The 18,720-nt window shown below is 71.2% G+C and overlaps 1 protein-coding gene across 1 annotated transcript; it reads left to right on the top strand.

Annotated features, from left to right (window-relative positions):
* Positions 1 to 4,001: 4,001 nt before the first annotated feature.
* NOS3 (nitric oxide synthase 3) lies at positions 4,002 to 18,578 on the top strand. Its single transcript, XM_058819865.1, has 26 exons — positions 4,002 to 4,138; positions 5,464 to 5,566; positions 5,916 to 6,064; positions 6,689 to 6,851; positions 7,737 to 7,828; positions 7,911 to 8,052; positions 8,284 to 8,423; positions 8,856 to 9,030; positions 9,573 to 9,674; positions 10,077 to 10,271; positions 11,046 to 11,119; positions 11,202 to 11,346; positions 11,478 to 11,582; positions 11,999 to 12,066; positions 12,150 to 12,266; positions 12,646 to 12,820; positions 12,930 to 13,059; positions 13,543 to 13,621; positions 14,036 to 14,223; positions 14,701 to 14,879; positions 15,198 to 15,408; positions 15,867 to 15,954; positions 16,197 to 16,318; positions 16,923 to 17,071; positions 17,556 to 17,750; positions 18,378 to 18,578. Exons 1-26 carry the CDS (start codon positions 4,002 to 4,004, stop codon positions 18,576 to 18,578), a joined length of 3,624 nt encoding a protein of 1,207 aa, XP_058675848.1.
* The last annotated feature ends 142 nt before the right edge of the window (positions 18,579 to 18,720 follow it).

The following is an 18,720-nucleotide window of genomic DNA, read 5'->3' as shown; positions in this document are numbered from 1 at the left end:
GGCCGGCCCCCGCCCGCCCCGGTGCGGCGGCGCTGCGGGGCCGGGGGGGTCCGGGGCGGGAGCCGGAGGGGGCGGCGGGGCCGAGCCCCCCCGCGCTACCCGCCCGGTGCGCGCCGCGCCATCGGCCTTATTTAGTCACGGAGCGGCCGGGGGGGACCGGGACCCGCCCCGCGCGCTCGCCGCCGCTCGAACAGGTCGCAACGGCTCGGCTCCGCTCGGAACGGCTGGGCTGAGCCGGGCTCGGCCGGTTCGGTGCGGCGGGGTTCGGCCCGGTCCGCTCCGGTTCGGGTCGGGTCGGTTCGGCTGGGTCGGCTCGGCCCGGCCCGGTTCGGCTGAGCTCGGGAGGGCTCGGCTGGGTTCGGCGCGGTTCGGCCGGGTTCGGCTGTGTTCGGCTGTGCTCGGCTGCACTGGGTTCGGCCGGGCTCGGCTCGGCTCGGCTCGGCCCCGTTCGGCTGCGCTCGGGCGCGGCGCGGCCCGGCTCGGGCGGGCTGAGTCCGGCTGAGTCCGGCTCGGTTCGGCTCTGTTCAGCTCGGTTCGGTTCGGGCCGGTCCCTGCGCTCGGCCCGGCCCGGCCCGGCCCCGCGGGCGCGGCGGGCGCTGCGTGTTGACAGCGGGGCCGGGGCGGGGCCAGCGCGGGCGCAGCCAATGGCCGCGGGGGGGGCCCGGGACCCCCGCCCCGCCCCGCCCGGGGGCGCCCAGCGCGCCCTTGGCCACGCCCCGCCGCGGCCACGCCCACCGGCACCGGGCCACGCCCCCTCCCGGATGCCCGCAACGCCCCGCGACCCCCGGGGGACGCTCCGGTCACAGCCCCGCTCTGCAACGGGGCCACGCACCCGGACAGGTGGGACACGGGGACACGAGGACATGGGGACACCTGGGGACACCGGGACATGGGGACACAGGGACATAGGGACATGGGGACACTGGGTCACCAGGACATCGGGACACTGGGACACACGGACATTTAGACACCAAGACACCAGAATAAAGCACAGTGGGATGCCGTGACACTGGGACAGCGAGATATGGGGACATTGGCACACCAGGACAGTGGGACACAGGGACAGTGGGATACAGTGACACGGGGCCATGTGGGGCTGCAGCAGAGCTTCCCGGCACAGCCCCAGCTGGGTCCTGGGGGAGCCTCCCGCCCCAGTCCTGCCATCCCGGCCCAGCCTAACCCTCTTCCCAGGCTGGTTCCAGCATCAGCCCCAGTACCAGCCCCAGACCAGCCCTTGCCCTAGGCCCGATGCCAGCCTAATCCTGATCTCTATCCAATCCTAATTCTAGTCTCTGTTGTAGTCCTAGTTCTGTCCCACTCCCAGTCCTGTCCCATCCCAGTCTCAGCCCAGACCTCATCCAGTCCCAGTCCCAGTCCCAGCCTAGTCACAGTCCCGGTTAAATCCTAATCCCAGTCTTCTTTCTAGGCCAGACCCAGTCCAGCCTGGTCCCAGTACCAGTCTCTATCCAGTCCAAATCTCAGTTCCAGTCCAGTCCAAGTCCCAGTCCCAGTTCAAACTCCAGCCCTGTCCACTTCCAGACCAGTCCAGTTCCTTCACAGTCCAGTGCAATCCCAGTTCACTCCCAGTCCGTTTCTGGCCCAGTCCCGGTCCCAGTCGCAGTCAGAGATCAGCCCCAGCCCAGTCTGGGTCTCAGCGCTGTCCCAGTCCAGACCAATCCCCGTCCCGACCACGGTTCTGGTTCCAGTGCTGATCCCAGTCCCACGTCAGCCCAATCCGGTCCCAGTTCTGTTCCGGCCCTGGTGTCGGTCCCGGTCAGAGCCCCGTCCAGCCGCAGTTCCGGTGCCGGTTCCGCGCCGTTCCAGCCCGGTCCCGGTCTCCTCCCAGCCCGGCGCAGCCCGGGATGCTCCCGGTCTCTGTCCCAGGTGCTGAAAATGGCTCCGCGGACCGGCCGGGGTGACCGGACCCGAACGGACCAACCGGAACCAAACGGGCCCGAACAGACGGACGGAACCGGCTGGGCTGGCTCCGCCAACCGGACCCGACCGGAACCGGCCAGTCCCGACCTGACCGGCTGGACCGACCGGCTGCGAGCGGCTCTCAGTGCCAGGAACAGACCCGACCGGACCCGAACGGGCGTGAATGGACCCGAACGGACCGACCGGGACCCGCCGGACCCGAATGGACCGACCGGGACGCACCGGACCCGAATGGACCGACCGGACACAAATGGATCCACTGGACTGACGAGACCGACCAGGTCCGAACAAACGTGACCGGACAGAGCAGAACAAGCGGGGCTGAGCCGAGCCGGGCGGGGGGCTGTGGGGTACGGGGGGACTGTGGGGTATAGGGGTTTCTGTGGGGTGCGGGGGTCTGTGGGGTACGAGGGTCTGTGGGATACGGGAGGACTGTGGGGTACCGGGGGAGCTGTAGGCTCTGTGGGGTAGGGGGTCTGCGGGGTGCGGGGAGGTCTATGGGGTACGGAGGGTCTGTGGGGTACGGGGGGAGCTGTAGGCTCTGTGGGGTACGGGGGTCTGTGGGGCTGGACGAGGCCGAGGCACGGGGGACGCTGTGGATTTGGAGGGGCTGTGGGGCGGGGGGAGCTGGGGGGGGGTCAAGGCCTGACCCCCATCGCCCCCGCCCCTCCGTGGCCAGTCCCGCCCCCGGACAGGGCGGGCGATCCGGTCGGTGGGCGCTCTGCCGTGACCGATAGGCCCGGCCCGCCCCACGGTGATGGAACCGCACCCCGTGTGGGTCCCTGCGGCGCCCCCGACCCGGCCGTGCCCCGGTGCCGCCCCGCGCCTCCCGGTGCCCCCGCCCCGCTCTCCCCCGCAGGAAGGAACCGCCGGGCCGGCACCGGGCGCGGTTTCCCGTCGCTGCGTGAGCCGCGGGCTGCGCCCCTCCTCGGCCTCCGGGGGTCTCACCCGCCGGGATTCGGGGGACTCGGTACCCCCTGCACCCCCGCACCCCAACAGCGCCCCCGTCCCGGACCCCCACCCCGCGACCCCCGCGACCCCCGCCCCACTCCGGGGTCACCGCAGGACCCTCCCCGCCCGCAGCTGGGGTGAGCCCGCCCCACCCGCGCGGGTTCCCAGGGCCCCCCGAGGGTCGCGGGGTGCAGCCCCCCCACCCCCGGCTGGCTCCCCCAGGGGCGCTGACCCGGGGGTCCCCGGCAGCGCCCAGCGCGTCAATGGCCGGAACTGGGTGGAAGCAGCGGGAAGTGGGGGGGTCCCGCAGGACATCCGCCCCACGGCCGGGGGGCTGGAGGCGGCCCGGGACCCCCAGGCCCCGGTGAAAAGGTGTGTGGGGTGGGTACAGTGTCCTACAGTGGCCAGGGTGGGGGTCCCTGCCACCACCGCGGCCCCCCAAGGGCTGCTGTGTGTCCCCCATGAGCGCTGTGTCCTCCCTGTGGGTGCCATCGCTGTGTCCCCAGGGTGCCATGTCCACCCCAGCGCCATGTGTGCGTTCCCCTGGCACTACGTGTGTGTCCCGTTCCATGTCCCCGTGGGTGCCGTGTCCCCCCCAGTGCTGTGTCCCCCCTCTGGGTGCCATGCGTCTCCCCCAGTGCCATATATCGCCCCCAGTGCCATATATCCCCCCAGTGCCATATATCCCCCCCCAGTTCCATGTCCCCCCCAGTGCTGTGTCCCCTCTAGGTGCCATGTGTCCCCCAGTGCCCTATAGCCCCCCCAGTTCCATATATCCCCCCAGTGCCATATATCCCCCTCAGCTCCATGTCCCCCCCAGCTCCATGTCCCACCCGGGTGCCATGTGTGTTCCTAAGTCCCCCAAGGGCCATGTCCCCCCCGCGTCCCCTCTCCGGGTGCCATCGCTCCCTCCCCACGGCCACATGCCAGGGGCCCGGAGCAGATCGGGTTCCTCTGCCCCCGCGGGGTCCCCGGTGTGTCCCAGCCGCGTGGCGGTGACGGTGGCGGTGGCGGTGCCCATTGTGTGCGGGGCGGGGGCGTCGCGGCCTCGTCACCACTTCCCCGGGCAGTAGGAAGCGGGAAGCGGCCGCTCCCGGCTCAGAGGGGCCGCGATGGGGAACCTGCCGGGGGTCCTGCCCGGAGCCCCCCGCGCCTGCCCCGGCCTCGGCCTCTGCTCGCGCCCGCGCGGCCCCGCGCCCGAGGACCCCCCCGGCCCCGCCGCCCCCGCCGCTGTCACCGAGCCCCCCAGGTAGGAGCCCGGGTGGGACGGGGAGAGCGGGCTGGGAAGGACGGACGGGGCAGCGGGGCACCGGCACTCACCTGCCGCAGCTCCGAGCCTCGGCGGGGACCCCTCCTCGCTCGCGGGGACCTTCGCACGTGGCCCGAGCCCACCGGAGACGTGTCCCGGCCGTGGAGGTGTCCCGGCCGTGGGGGTGTCCCGGCCGTGGGTGTGTCCCCGCCATGGAGGTGTCCCGGCCGCAGAGGTGTCCCGGCCGTGGGGGTGTCCCGGCCGCAGAGGTGTCCCCACGGTGGAGGTGTCTCCCTGATTCCCCGATGGGGTGGCTGGCGTGGGGCACTGGGGCAGAACACGGAGCCCGCCGGCAGCAGAGCGCTGTGCCCGCTGCCCGTGGCGTCGTGACAGTGTCCCCTGTCCCACGGCATGGCCCGGGGACCCGCGGGGCCTCACTGGGCCGAGCGGCATCTGGGGGCACATGGGGGACATTTGGGGAGGGGTCTGTGGGGCGCAGTGGGGATGGAGGCGCGGGGACCCCACGCCTCGGAGGGGCTCGGTAGGGACGGGCATGGGACCGGGGGCGTGTCGTGTCCTCCCCCCGCGGTGGCCCGGAGCCCGCTGTGACTCATGGCCATTGTTCGCACTCACACGAGGGCCAGGAACGCCCCGCGCCCCCTCCGCCCTCTGACCCCTCAACTCCTGACCCCTCCGACTCAGCCCCCCATATCCTGATCTCCCATTCCCTGACTTCCCAGATCAGCCCCCCATCTCCTGTTCCCCCGTCCCCTGAATCCCCGCACCCCCTGATCCCCCGTCTCCTGTTCCCCTCACCCCCTGAGCCCCTCAGCTCAGCCCCCGTCCCCTGATCCCCCATCTCCTGACCCCGCACCCCCTGACGCCCCCAGCTCAGCCCCCCATATCCTGATCTCCCATTCCCTCACTTCCCAGCTCAGCCCCCATCCCCTGATCCCCGTACCCCCTGATCCCCCCAGCTCAGCCCCCCAGCCTGTGCCCCCCGCTCCGAGGCCCCCCCATCCTCTGAGCCTCCCCATCCCCTGCCCTCCATCCCCTGCCGCTCCCCATCCCGCGGGCGTGCATCGGCACCCCCAGCAGCACCAGAAGTTGGGGGAGCCCCCGGCCCTGCCCCGCTGTCCCCGCCACAGCCCAGGCCCCGCTCCCCTCCCCGGTGCCCTCCTGTCCCGCACCGAGGGGTCCCGGTGTCCGAGCCGCGGGAGCAAGTACGGAGGGGGGCACGCGTTGTTCCCCAAGCCTCCCGAGACCCCCGGCTGGGCCCCCCGTGCCCGGGCAGCTCTCAGGGGTGCCCCGTGTCCCCCCCACAGCCCGGTGCCCTCTTCCCCGGCCGAGCCGCCCCGCTTCGCCCGCCTGAAGAACTGGGAGACGGGGAGCATCAGCTACGACACGCTGTGTGCCACGGCGGGACAGGTACGGGGCGGGGGAGCGGCTGGGGGGCACGGGAATGGCTGGGGGGCACGGGAGCGGGGACACAGGCATGGGGACATGGGCACAGGGGCACGGGAGTAGGGGCACGGGAACACGGGCACGGGGACACGGGAGCAGGGTGTAAGGCTGAAGGGAAAAGGCGGGAGGAGGGCAGGGATAGCGGCAGGGGATGGCGGTGCAGGTTGGATTTGCCCACTGGGGGGCTGCGGGACGGGAGGCAGATGGGGGGCGGTCAGTGGCAGGGCTGGGGTGCAGGTTTGTGGGTGACAGACGTGGGCGGGGCAGGGTGCGGGAGGGGACACAGGGACGGGGGCTCAGCCGGTGCCCCCAGGAGCTGCCCTGCTCGGGGCTGCGCTGCCTGGGCTCGCTGGTGCTGCCGCGGCCGCTGCCCGCCCCCACCCCCGAGGGGACGCGACCGCCCGAGGAGCTGCTGGAGCTGGCCCGGGACTTCATCACCCAGTACTACGTGTCCCTGCGGCGGTGAGCGCGGGCGGGACCCCGCAGCGGGCACGGGGACCCCACAGCGGGCACGGGCACCCCCAGAGAGGGCACGGGCACCCCCACAACGGGCGCGGGCACGGGCACCCAGTCATCGAGCACGGGCACCCCCACAACCGGCATGGGCACCCCGCGGCCCTGGTGCACACGCAGCCCAGCCCCAGCCCTGCCCCGGGCACCCCATGGCCCCATCTCCACCCCAGAGCACCCCACAGCCTGGACCTCCCCTGAGCCAGGGCAGCCCACAGTCCCACCCCTGCCCAAAACACCTCCACATCCCTACCCCTGTCCTGGGACACCCCCAAACCCACCCCTGCCGCAGAGCACCCCCAGCCCCGTCCCTGCCCAGAGCACTCCACATCCCCACCTGCACGCCAGGGTACCCCCCACAGATCCTGAGGTGCCCTGGGCTGCCCCATGTCCCCACCTCTCCCCCAAAGCACCCCCAGACCCCCCATCCCTGCCTGGGCCATCCCATATCCCCATCCTTACCCCAGAGCACCCACATCCCTGTCGCTGCTGGGCCCCCCAACCCCCGAGGGTGCCCGTGTCTGGGGGTGCCGGGGGTGCTCCCGGCGGCTGCGGGTGCTGAGGGTGCCCCCGCAGGGAGAACTCGGCGGCGCACACGCAGCGGCTGCGGGAGGTGGCGGCGGACATCGCGGCCTCGGGCTCGTACCGGCTGCGGGAGCCCGAGCTGGCGTTCGGCGCCAAGCAGGCCTGGCGGAACGCGGCGCGCTGCGTGGGCCGCATCCAGTGGAACAAGCTGCAGGTGCGGGAGCCTCGGCCAGCGCAGCCACGGGGACAGCGAGCGCCTCAAACCCCGGGGACACCGCAAACCCCGGGGACACCGCACACATCAAACCCCCGGGGACACCGCACACATCAAACCCCGGGGACACCGCACACATCAAACCCCCGGGGACAGCACACACATCAAACCCCCAGGGACAGCACACACACATCAAACCCCCGGGGACACCGCACACATCAAACCCCGGGGACACCGCACACATCAAACCCCGGGGACACCGCACACATCAAACCCCCGGGGACAGCACACACACATCAAACCCCCGGGGACACCGCACACATCAAACTCCCGGGGACACCGCACACATCAAACTCCCGGGGACAGCACACACATCAAACCCCTGGGGAGAGCACACACATCAAACCCCAGGGACACCGCACACATCAAACCCCTGGGGAGAGCACACACATCAAACCCCTGGGGACAGCGCACACATCAAACCCCGGGGACACCGCACACATCAAACCCCCCGGGACACCTCAAACTCCCGGGGACACCAAAGCAGAGACAGCCCAACTCACCCCACCCCAGCTCACCCCACAGGCACCAACACCCTCATGGTCACCCCCACACCGCGGGGACCCCCATCCCATGCCCCATGTCCTGGGGTAACCCCCACCCCACCCCACAGAGACCCTGCCTCGCACCTGTAGCACAGGACCCTGACTCATGGAACCCCATCCTGCGGGACCCCGGTTCCACAGGGAGCTCCCGCCCCAATGAAGACCCCACGGCACCCCCGCCCCATGGGGACCCCTCCCAAAGGATGGGAGCCTCAGATTCCCCCGGGGGCTCTCCCATCCCGGCTGCCCGCAGGGGTCCCCACACCCCCTGTCCCCGCAGGTGTTCGATGCCCGGGACTGCGCGGGGCTGCCGGAGATGTTCAGCCTCCTCTGCTCGCACATCCAGTTCGCCACCAACCGCGGCAACATCCGGTGAGCATCCCCCGGCCCCTCCCGGCGCCCCCCGGCCCCCGCGGCCGCAGGGTGTCCCTGACGGCCCCCCCGGCCCCCCCAGGTCCGCCATCACCATCTTCCCCCCGCGGGCTCCGGGCCGCGGCGATTTCCGCATCTGGAACCCGCAGCTGATCCGCTACGCGGGCTACCGGCAGCCCGACGGCTCCGTGATGGGAGACCCTGCCAACGTGGACATCACCGAGGTGGGGGCACCCCTGAGCCCCCAGAAGCCCTCAGCGCCTCCCCACCCTCCTCTCTTCACTCTCCATCCCCACCTCAGTGCTCCCTCCACGCCGCCCTCCATTCCCACTCCATCTCTTCCTTCTCCCCCCTCATACTGCTCCATCCCCCTCCATCCCCCCCATCCCTTCATCTCCCCCCAATCCCCGCGCCCCCAACACCTCCTGGAGGCCCCCCGACGCTGTCCCCCCCAGCTCTGCATCCAACACGGCTGGACGCCCGGCGGGGGCCGCTTCGACGTGCTGCCGCTGCTGCTGCAGGGCCCCGACGAGTCCCCCGAGCTGTTCCCGCTGCCGCCGGAGCTGGTGCTCGAGGTGCCGCTGCACCACCCCACGTGAGTGCGGCTGCGACCCCGGAACCCCCGGGCCAAGGGACTGTCCCGGTGACCGGGCTGGGGTCACACGGGGCCACCCCTGGGGAGGGTCTGGAGAGGGGATGGAGTGGGGATGAGGGTGGGGACAGGGAGCAGCAGCGGGGTCTGGAGAGGGGATGGAATTTGGGGAACCGCGCCGGGGACAGGGAGCAGCCGCGGGTCCGATCCCGTCCCTGACGGGCACTGGAACGCCGGCTCCTTCTCGGGCTGGGATGCCGGGTTGTTGAGCCCCTCCTGGGCTGGGTGCTGGAGTACCGGGGTGCTGATCCCCCCTGAGGGGCCGTGGGTGTGTGACCCTCCCCGGGTGGGATGCGGGGGTGCGATGCAGGCCGGGTGCCCGCTCGGGGGCTGTGGGGCAGTGTGGGTGTGCGGGAACCCTAACCGTGCCCCCAGGCTGGAGTGGTTCTCGGAGCTGGGGCTGCGCTGGCACGCCCTGCCGGCCGTGGCCAACCTGCTGCTGGAGATCGGGGGGCTCGAGTTCCCCGCGGCGCCCTTCAACGGCTGGTACATGGGCACCGAGATCGGCTCCCGCAACCTCTGCGACCGCCACCGCTACGACGTGCTGCCGGTGAGCCGCGCGGGGACCGCGGGGCTGCGCTGGGACCCCCGGGATGGCTCTGGGACCCCGGGGCTGCACGGGGACCCCGGGACAGCGCTGGGACCACACAGGGACGCCTGGGGCTCTACAGGGACCCTCGGGTTGCACTGGGACCCCACAGAGACCCCCAGAGCTTCACTGGGATCCCGGGGCTGCACTGGGACCCCACAGGGATGGTCCTGGACCCCTCCGGGACTCCACTGGGGTCCCCCCACGACCCCTCCTGGGAGCCCCCTGGTAGTCCCCAATATTTCCCTTGGGACCCACACTGAGCTCCCCTGGAACCCTCCAGCGACCCCCACTGGGACCACTCTAGGACCCCTTTCAGGCCCATCCAGGGACCCTCATCAGAACCCCCCGAGACCCTCACTAGGACAATGCTTGGATCAGTCCTGGGACCTCCCCCAGGATTCCCCACAGAGCCCCCTGGTATCCCGATCAGGACCCCACTAGGACCCCATCCGGGACGCCTCGGGGACCCCCTGGCCGACCCTGCCCTGCTGCCCCCGCAGGAGGTGGCCCGGCGCATGGGGCTGGACACGGGGACCAGCTCGTCCCTCTGGAAGGACCGGGCGGCTGTGGAGGTGAACGTGGCCGTGCTGCACAGCTTCCAGGTGGGACCCCCGTGGGACCCCCTGTGCCGGGACCCCCACACTGCCGGGACCCCCTGTGCCGGGACCCCCACACTGCTGGGACCCTCACACTGCTGTGACCCCCTGTGCTGGGACCCCCAGCGCCAGGACCCCCACACTGCCGGGACCCCCTGTGCTGGGACCCCCAGAACCAGGACTCCCACACTGCTGGGATCCCCCATGCCGGGACCCCCACACTGCCGGGACCCCCTGTGCTGGGACCTCCACGCTTCTGGGACACCCCGCGTTGGGACCCCCACACTGCTGGGACCCCCACACTGCTGGGATCCCCCTAATGGGACACTCTCAGGGCCACGGGATCCCCCCGTCCCTGTGGCCCCGTCCCCAGAGCAGCCCCCGTGCCCACGGCCGCTGTCCCCGCAGGTGGCGCAGGTGACCATCGTGGACCACCACGCGGCCACCGAGTCGTTCATGAAGCACCTGGCGGCCGAGGGGCGGGCGCGGGGCGGGTGTCCCGCGGACTGGGCCTGGATCGTGCCGCCCCTCTCGGGCAGCCTCACCCCGGTGTTCCACCAGGAGATGGTCAACTACCAGCTGAGCCCCGCCTTCCGCTACCAGGTGGGACCCCACCCCGCAGGTGTGCCCCAGAGATCTGCCCCACAGATCCTGCCCCACGGATCCTGCCCCACAGATCTGCCCCGCAGATCCTGCCCCACAGGTCCTGCCCCACAGGTCCTGCCCCACGGATCCTGCCCCACGGATCTGCCCCACAGGTCCTGCCCCACAGATCTGCCCCACAGATCCTGCCCCACAGATCTGCCCCGCAGATCCTGCCCCACAGGTCCTGCCCCACAGGTCCTGCCCCACGGATCTGCCCCATAGGTCCCGTCCCACAGCCCCCTCCTGCTGCGGGGTGTAGGGTTGGACCCACAGATCCTCCATGCCCCCCCAGCCCCTGTGCCCCCTGCCAGGGCCGGAGGTGCAGCCCCAGGGCACTGAGCCCCCCGGTCAGCTGGCACTGAGCCCCCTGGAGCCCCCAGGACTCTCTGGGACTGCCCAAATGGGCACGGCTGATCCGTGCGGGACCCCCAACCCTCTGCATCCCCCTGCACTGGCATCCACCCCACAGGGGCACTGGGCACCCCCAGCAGCCCCTGAGCCCCCCCTGGGACACGCCAGCCCCAGCTGGGCTCTCCCTCAGCCCCTTCCAGACCCCCAGGAGCCCTCACGACCCCCATGACCCCTATTTCACATTCTGGTACCGGGTGGGTCCAGCCCCTCACGACCCCCGACCCCTCTTCCCCACAGCCAACCCCTAATCCCCAATCCCTCCCCTCACAATGCCCCTCCAGACCCCCTGCCCCACAACCACCCCTCCTGTCCCACCCCCAGCCCGATGCCTGGAAGGTTTACGTGTCCAAGGGCACCACTGTCACCCGGAGGAAGACCTTCAAGGAGGTGGCCAAGTAGGTGCACCCCAGGGTTCTGGGGATCCTATGGGAGTTCTGGGGTCCCGGGACCCCGTGCTGACCCCGCGGTGCCCCGCAGCGCCGTGAAGATCTCGGCCAAGCTGATGGGGCAGGTGATGGCGCGGCGCGTCAAGGCCACCATCCTGTACGGCACCGAGACCGGCAAGTCGCGCACCTACGCCTGGAACCTGTGCCAGCTCTTCCGCCGCGCCTTCGACCCCAAGGTCTGCACAGAGGGCACGGGGGGCGGGGCTGGGGCGGCTCCCCTCGCCCACCGCCCCACAAAGGGCCCGGGGGGGTTGGGTGAGGGGAGGAGCAGTGCTGGGGGGGATCCTGACCCTGCCGTGCCATCAAGGTGCTGTGCATGGATGAGTATGACGTGGTGGCCCTGGAGCATGAGAGCCTGGTCTTGGTGGTCACCAGCACGTTTGGGAATGGGGACCCTCCAGAGTGTGCTGAGGTACGGGTGGGATAATGGGATAATGGGATAATGGGATAATGGGATAATGGGATAATGGGATAATGGGATAATGGGATGGCATGGCATGGGATGGCATGGGATGGGATGGCATGGGATGGGATGGCATGGGGATGAGATGGGGATGGGATGGGGCTGTGCATGAGCATGGGGGTGTGATAGGGATGGGACGGGATGGGGTTGAGGTTGAAGATGGAGTAGGGCTGGGGATGGAGATGGGATGGGGTGGGATGGGATGGGGTTGAGGTTGGAGATGAGATGGGGCTGGGGATGGGATGGGGTTGTGATAGGGATGGGGATAAAAGTGAGGATGGGGTGGGATGGATAGGGGTTGAGGTTGAAGATGGAATAGGGCTGGGATGAGGATGGGACGTGGGGGTGACATCCTGCCCCCACAGAGCTTCTCCAAGGCGCTGATGGAGATGACATCGCCCTACACTGGCACCTCCCAGGCAGAGCCGCCCATGTGAGCACTCTGGGGGTCCCGGGGGGTTCCTGCTGGGCTGGGGCAGGGTCCCCTGACCCCCCTGACCCTGCTCACACCCCCAGGAGCTACAAGCTGCGCTTCAACAGCGTCTCCCAGTCCGACCAGCTCGTGTCCTCCTGGAAGAAGAAGCGGCGGCAGCTGAGCAACACAGACAGTGCAGGACACCTGGGAGCCCTGCGGTACCGAGGGCATGGGATGGGCACGGGGTGGGCGGGGGGTGGGAACGGGATGGGCACGGGGTGGGCACAGGATGGGCACGGGGTGAGCACGGGGTGGGCACGGGGTGGGCACAGGATGGGCATGGGGAGGGCATGGGGTGGGCATGAGGTGGGCATGGCCACAGGGATGGGCACGGGATGGGCATGTCTGCCCTGCAGGTGTGGGTGGGGACAGCAGCTGCCCCGAGGTGCCCCCGTGACCCCCTCATGCAATGGGCTGATAATGGCCAGAGCCCTTTGGGGATCCCCCCCAGTGCATCCCCGCCCAGGCTGGTGGTGCCCAGGCTGGGGTCCCGGGCACAGCCCCACACCCTGGGCACCCTCGCCCCCCGTTGCCCAGGTTCGCGGTGTTCGGGCTGGGCTCCCGGGCATACCCCCACTTCTGCGCGTTCGCGCGGGCCGTGGACACGCGGCTGGAGGAGCTGGGCGGGGAGCGGCTGCTGCCCCTGGGCGAGGGCGACGAGCTGTGCGCGCAGGAGGAGTCGTTCCGCACCTGGGCCCGCCAGGTGTTCCAGGTGCGGGGCTGGGGGGGCTGGGGGCCGCTCTGCACCCGCTCCTCCTGGTACCGGGGTGGGGGGCACGCACCGCCCCCCGCCCGGCACCCACGGCCCCCCGTGCCCCCAGGCCGCCTGCGAGACGTTCTGCGTGGGGGACGGGGCGGGGGGCGCCGAGGAGCTGTTCGCCCCCCCGCAGGGCTGGAAGCGCCAGAGGCACCGGCTGGTGCCGCAGCCCCAGGCCGCCGAGACCCTGGCCGGTACCGACTGCCCCGGGACCCCCAGACCCTGCGGGACCCCCCAGACCCTGCGGGACCCCCGGCTGCCCGTGTCACCCCCACCGAGCACCGACCCCCGTCCCATAGCACCCCCCGAGCACCCCGGGGATCCCCTCGCACCCCACAGCTCTGTGGGGTCGGCCCCCAGCCCCCCAGGGACTCCTCCGGCCCTCTCATGCCCTGCCCAAGACCCTCGGTTCCCCCCAGCCTTCTCATGACCCCATAACTCCCAGCCCCTCGGCCCCTCCGTGTCCCCCCAAACCCCTGTTCCTCCCCTGCCCCTCTGTGTCCCCTCAGCACCATCCAGTCCCACGATGTCCCCCAGCCCCACATGTCCCCCTGTGTCCCCTCCGTGTCCCCACCGTGTCCCCAGCCTCCTCATCCACCCGTATCCCCCAACCCTCCGTGCCTCCCCGCGCGTTCCGTGCCCCCCATGACCCCCCGCGACCCCCCCACGCCCCCCAGGGCTGTCCCAGCTGCACAAGCGCCAGGTGTTCCCCTGCTCGGTGCTGTCCGTGGAGAACCTGCAGAGTGAGGAGTCCAGGTGAGGTCCCCCCGCAAGGGGATCCCCCCCTGCCCGCCCCGGGATCTCCCGTCCCCCTCCGCTCTCCCGGCACCCCGGGGTCCCCAAATCCCCAAAACTGCCGGGACCCCCGGGGCCGCTTTCCCCCGTGCCCCTGCCCCGTGTGTGCCCCCATCCCGTCTCCCGCTGATCCTTCCCTCACCCTGCTCTTGGCACCTCCTGTGCCCCTCGTGCCACCCTGACCCCTCGTGCACCCCACTGTGCTCCTGGCACCCCCTGTGCACCCCTTGGCACCCCCCTGGCACCCTCCGTGCCCCCTGACCCCTCCCTTACCCCCCTGGCACCCCCGTGCCCCCCGTGCCCCCTGACCCCCCCGTGCCCCCCCTGGCACCCCCCGTGCCCCCCGTGCCCCCTGACCCCTGGCACCCCCCGCAGCCGGCAGACGCTGCTGGTGCGGGTGGGCTGCGCGGAGCAGGCGGGGCTGCCGCACCTGCCCGGGGACCACCTGGGCGTGTTCCCCGCCAACCGCGAGGAGCTGGTGCGGGCCGTGCTGGACAGGGTGGAGGATGCGCCGGGCCCCGAGCAGCCCCTGGGCCTGGAGAGCCGCGACGGGGACCCCGCCGGTACGGGGGGCACGGGGGGGCTGGGGGGACCCCGCCGGCATGGGAGACACGGGGGAATTGGGGGAACCCCTCGGGCACGGAGGGACTGGGGGAATCCCTATCACAGGGGGCTGGAGGAGATTCCACCGGTACCGGAGAGGGTCGGGAGGGGACAGGAGGGACAGGAGGGGACAGGAGGGGACAGAAGGGGGACAGGAGGAGGACGGGGGGACACAGGAGGGGGTCCCACTGTCCCGGACCGCGGGAATATGGGGAGGGGCTGAGGATTGGGAAGAGGAAGAGGAAGGGGAAAGGGAATAAATTGGGGCAGGGGAAGAGAGAGGAAGGGGCTGGGGAAAGGAATAGGAAGGGAGTGAGGAAGAGGAAGACAAAGGGGATAGGACTTGGCGGGGGGAAGTGGGAGGGGAAGAAGACGGAGAAGAGGAAGGGCCTGGGAAGGACACAGGACAGAACTGAGCCGCAATCCCCCGTCCCCAGGCGGGTCCAGCCCCGGGCCCCGCTGGGTGCTGCAGCCCCGGCTGCCGCCCTGCACCCTGGCCCAGGCTCTCACCTTCTACCTGGACGTGGCGGCGCCCCCGACGCCCCAGTTCCTGCAGCTCCTGGGCTCGCTGGCGCGGGACCCCGCCGAGCGGGAGCGGCTGCAGCGCCTGGCGCAGGTCAGGGGAGCGGGGGGACGCTGCTCGGAGAGGGGCTGGGGGCTGGGGGGGCTGGGGGATACGGGGGTCCGGCTCCCCCTCTCTGACCGGGATACTGGGCTGCTGGGATGGCAGCTACCTCGCAGTCGGGATACCGGGATGCTGATCCTGTCCCTGGCACCGGGATGCTGATCTGCTCCCTGATTCCGGGACATTGCCCCGCTGCCTCACTGGATCCCGGGTGCTGCCCCGCTCCCCGGGCCGGTGCCCGGCGCTGGGAGTGCCCGGTGCCCGGTGCCCGGCGCTGGGGTGCCCGCTGTGCCACTCTCGTGCCCGCAGGACGCGCGGCTGTACGAGGAGTGGAAGTGGTTCCGGTGCCCGACGCTGCCCGAGGTGCTGGCCGAGTTCCCGTCCGTGGCTCTGCCCGCCGCGCTGCTGCTCTCCCAGCTCCCGCTGCTCCAGCCCCGCTACTACTCCATCAGCTCCGCGCCCGGCGCCCACCCGGGCGAGATCCACCTCACCGTGGCCGTGGTCACCTACCACAGCGAGAGTGAGCGGGCCGGGGGGGGCACGGGCGGGGGGCACCTCCGGGGCACCTCCGGGGCCTCCAGGGATTACAGGGCACCTCCAGGGCACCTCCAGGGGCTCCAGGGCACCTCCAGGGCACCTCCAGGGGCTCCAGGGCACCTCCAGGGGTTACAGGGCATCTCCAGGGCACCTCCAGGGGTTCCAGGGCACCTTCAGGGCACCTCCAGGGCACCTCCAGGGGTTCCAGGGCACCTCCAGGGGTTACAGGGCACCTCCAGGGCACTTCCAGGGGCTCTAGGGCATCTCCAGCCCATCTCCAGGGGTTCCAGGGCACCTTCAGTGTTCCCAGCACATCTCCAGTGTCCCCAGAGCAACTTCAAATCCCCATCCGGGCACAGAGGAGTCCCCAGCCCTGCGGGGGCTCTGTGAGGGACTGCGGCCCCCCAGCACAGCCCCACCGGCCCGCTCTGGTCCCCACAGACGGGCAGGGTCCGCTCCACTACGGCGTCTGCTCCACGTGGCTGGCGCGGCTGCAGCCGGGGGACACGGTGCCAGCCTTCATCCGGGGGTGAGGGATCGCTGTCCTGCCGCGTGTCCCTGTACCTGCCATCTCTGTCCCCGTCCTGCCCTCCCTGTCCCTGCCTGCCCTCCCTGTCCCTGTCCTTGTCCCTGTCCTCTGCCTGCCGTCCCTGTCCCCACCCTGCCCTCCCTGTCCCCTGCATGTCCCATCCTACCCCCCCGCCCCATTTCCCGCCCCCCCCCCGGCCGGGTCTGGCCCCGAGCCCCCCCGGTGACCCCCGGCTCCCGCAGGGCCCCCTCGTTCCGGCTGCCGCCCGCCCCCGACACCCCCTGCATCCTCGTGGGGCCCGGCACCGGCGTGGCGCCCTTCCGCAGCTTCTGGCAGCACCGGCTGCAGCTCCTGCGCAACGGAGGTGGGACACGGGGACATGGAGGGGCACAGGGGACATGGGGGGACATGGGGGACACAGGGGACACGGGGACACGGGGGACACGGGGACACGGGGGACATGGGGGACACGGGGGACACGGGGGACATGGGGGACATGGGGAACGTTGAGGACACGGGGCACACAAGGGACAGTGACAGGGGACACGGGGCACACGGGACACATGGGGGACAAGGGGAACACAGGGCACACAGGGCACACCGGGGACACGGGGGATGCGAGGGGGACACAGGGTACACGTGGCACACGGGGGACACGGGACACACGGCTGGCTGGGGCAGGGGACAGGGGCCATGGGGGGCCCGGGAGAAGAGGATGGAGAAATAGTGACATGAGAGTGGGGAGCAGGACAGGGACAGGGACCTGGGGATGGGAGGGATGCGGGAGTGACATGGGGACATGAGCACAGGGACATGGTGGCACTAGGATGGGGCACAAGAGATGTGGCGACAGTGACGAAAAGGTTGGGGACGTGGGGAAGGGGATGGAGACTGGGGACACGGGGAGCAGGGGGCTGCAGGGCTGGGCTGAGCGGGGCTGTGGGACACGAGGCCGCTGTCCCCCGCAGGTGGCCCCCTGGGCCCCATGGTACTGGTGTTCGGGTGCCGCTCCTCCGCCCTGGACCACATCTACCGCGAGGAGATGGAGGAGGCGCGGCAGCAGGGCGCGCTCAGCCAGGTGCTCACCGCCTTCTCCCGGGAGCCCGGCTGCCCCAAGGTGCGACCGGGACCGCGCTGCCACCGGGGGGAACGAGCGGGGACCGAGGGGGACGGGCTGGGGTGGGCACAGAGCCGGGGACGGGACGGGGTGGGCACGGAGCCGGGGACAAGGACGGGATGGAAATGGAGAGGATGGAATGGGGACGGGCTGGGGTGGGCACAGAGCCGGGGACAAGGACAGGGTGGGCACGGAGCCGGGGACGGGATGGGGTGGGCACGGAGCTGGGGACAAGGACGGGATGGAAATGGAGAGGATGGAATGGGGACGGGCTGGGGTGGGCACGGAGCCGGGGACGGGCTGGGATGTCCCACGGAGCTGGGGACAAGGACAGGGTGGGAATGGAAGCGGAGGGGACAGGGATTGCCGCGGGACACGAAGCCAGAGCTGCAGGTGGCACAGACAAGGACAGGGACAGCACAGCGAGGCTCAGGGCGGCGATGGGCACCGGGGACAGGCTGCCACGGTGCCCGTGTGTCCCCAGACGTACGTGCAGGACGTGCTGCGGGCACAGCTGGCGGCCGAGGTGCACCAGGTGCTCTGCCAGCGCGGGGGCCACATGTACGTGTGCGGGGATGTCACCATGGCCACCGAGGTGCTGCAGACCGTGCAGCACATCCTGGCCCAGGAGGGCCACATGACGCTGGGCCAGGCGGGGGACGTCATCAGCGAGCTGAGGGTAAGGGCCGGGAGCCGGGACACACCGGGGACACCCGGGGGACACCCTGGGGACACCCTGGGGACACACCGGGGACACACCCTGGGGACACACCCTGGGGACACACCGGGGACACCCTGGGGACATCCCCTGGGGACACCCTGGGGACACCCGGGGGACACCCTGCGGACACCCTGGGGACACACCCCGGGGACACCCTGGGGACACCCTGGGGACACACCTGGGGACACCCTGGGGACACCCTGGGGACACACCTGGGGACACCCTGGGGACATCCCCTGGGGACACACCCTGGGGACAACCTGGGGACACACCGGGGACACACCCTGGGGACACCCCTGGGGACACCCTGGGGACACACCCTGGGGACACCCTGGGGACACCCTGGGGACACACCGGGGACACCCTGGGGACATCCCCTGGGGACACCCTGGGGACACACCCTGGGGACACCCCTGGGGACACCCCTGGGGACACCCTGGGGACACACCCTGGGGACACACCCCGGGGACACACCGGGGACACCCTGGGGACACACCCTGGGGGCACCCTGGGGACACCCCTGGGGACACACCCCGGGGACACACGGCGGGGGTGGCCGGCCCCGGCCTGACGCCTGTCCCGCAGGACAAGAACCGCTACCACGAGGACATCTTCGGGCTGACGTTCCGCACGCAGGAGGTGGCCCTGCGCATCCGCAGCCAGTCCTTCTCCCTGCAGGAGCGGCGCCCGCCGGGGCCCGGCCCCCGAGGCACGGGGACACGGGGACACGGGGGACACGGGGACACGGGGCCCTGCGGCCGGGCCGCCGCCCGCCACCCCCAGTAAAGGTTTAGTTTTGATACCCCCGGCCCGACACTTGGGCTCCTGCGCTGGCACCGGGGGCAGGGGAGGTGGCACTGGGGAGGGACGGGCTTTGTGACACCGCCGGGGACACCTGGCCACGCTCCAGACGCCGGGGGTGGGAAAT

This window comes from Ammospiza caudacuta, chromosome 1 (genome assembly GCF_027887145.1).
Source record: "Ammospiza caudacuta isolate bAmmCau1 chromosome 1, bAmmCau1.pri, whole genome shotgun sequence".
NCBI classification, from domain to species: Eukaryota; Metazoa; Chordata; class Aves; order Passeriformes; family Passerellidae; genus Ammospiza; species Ammospiza caudacuta.
Note: the sequence above shows the minus strand (reverse complement) of the source record. Positions and strands in the feature narration are given on the sequence as shown.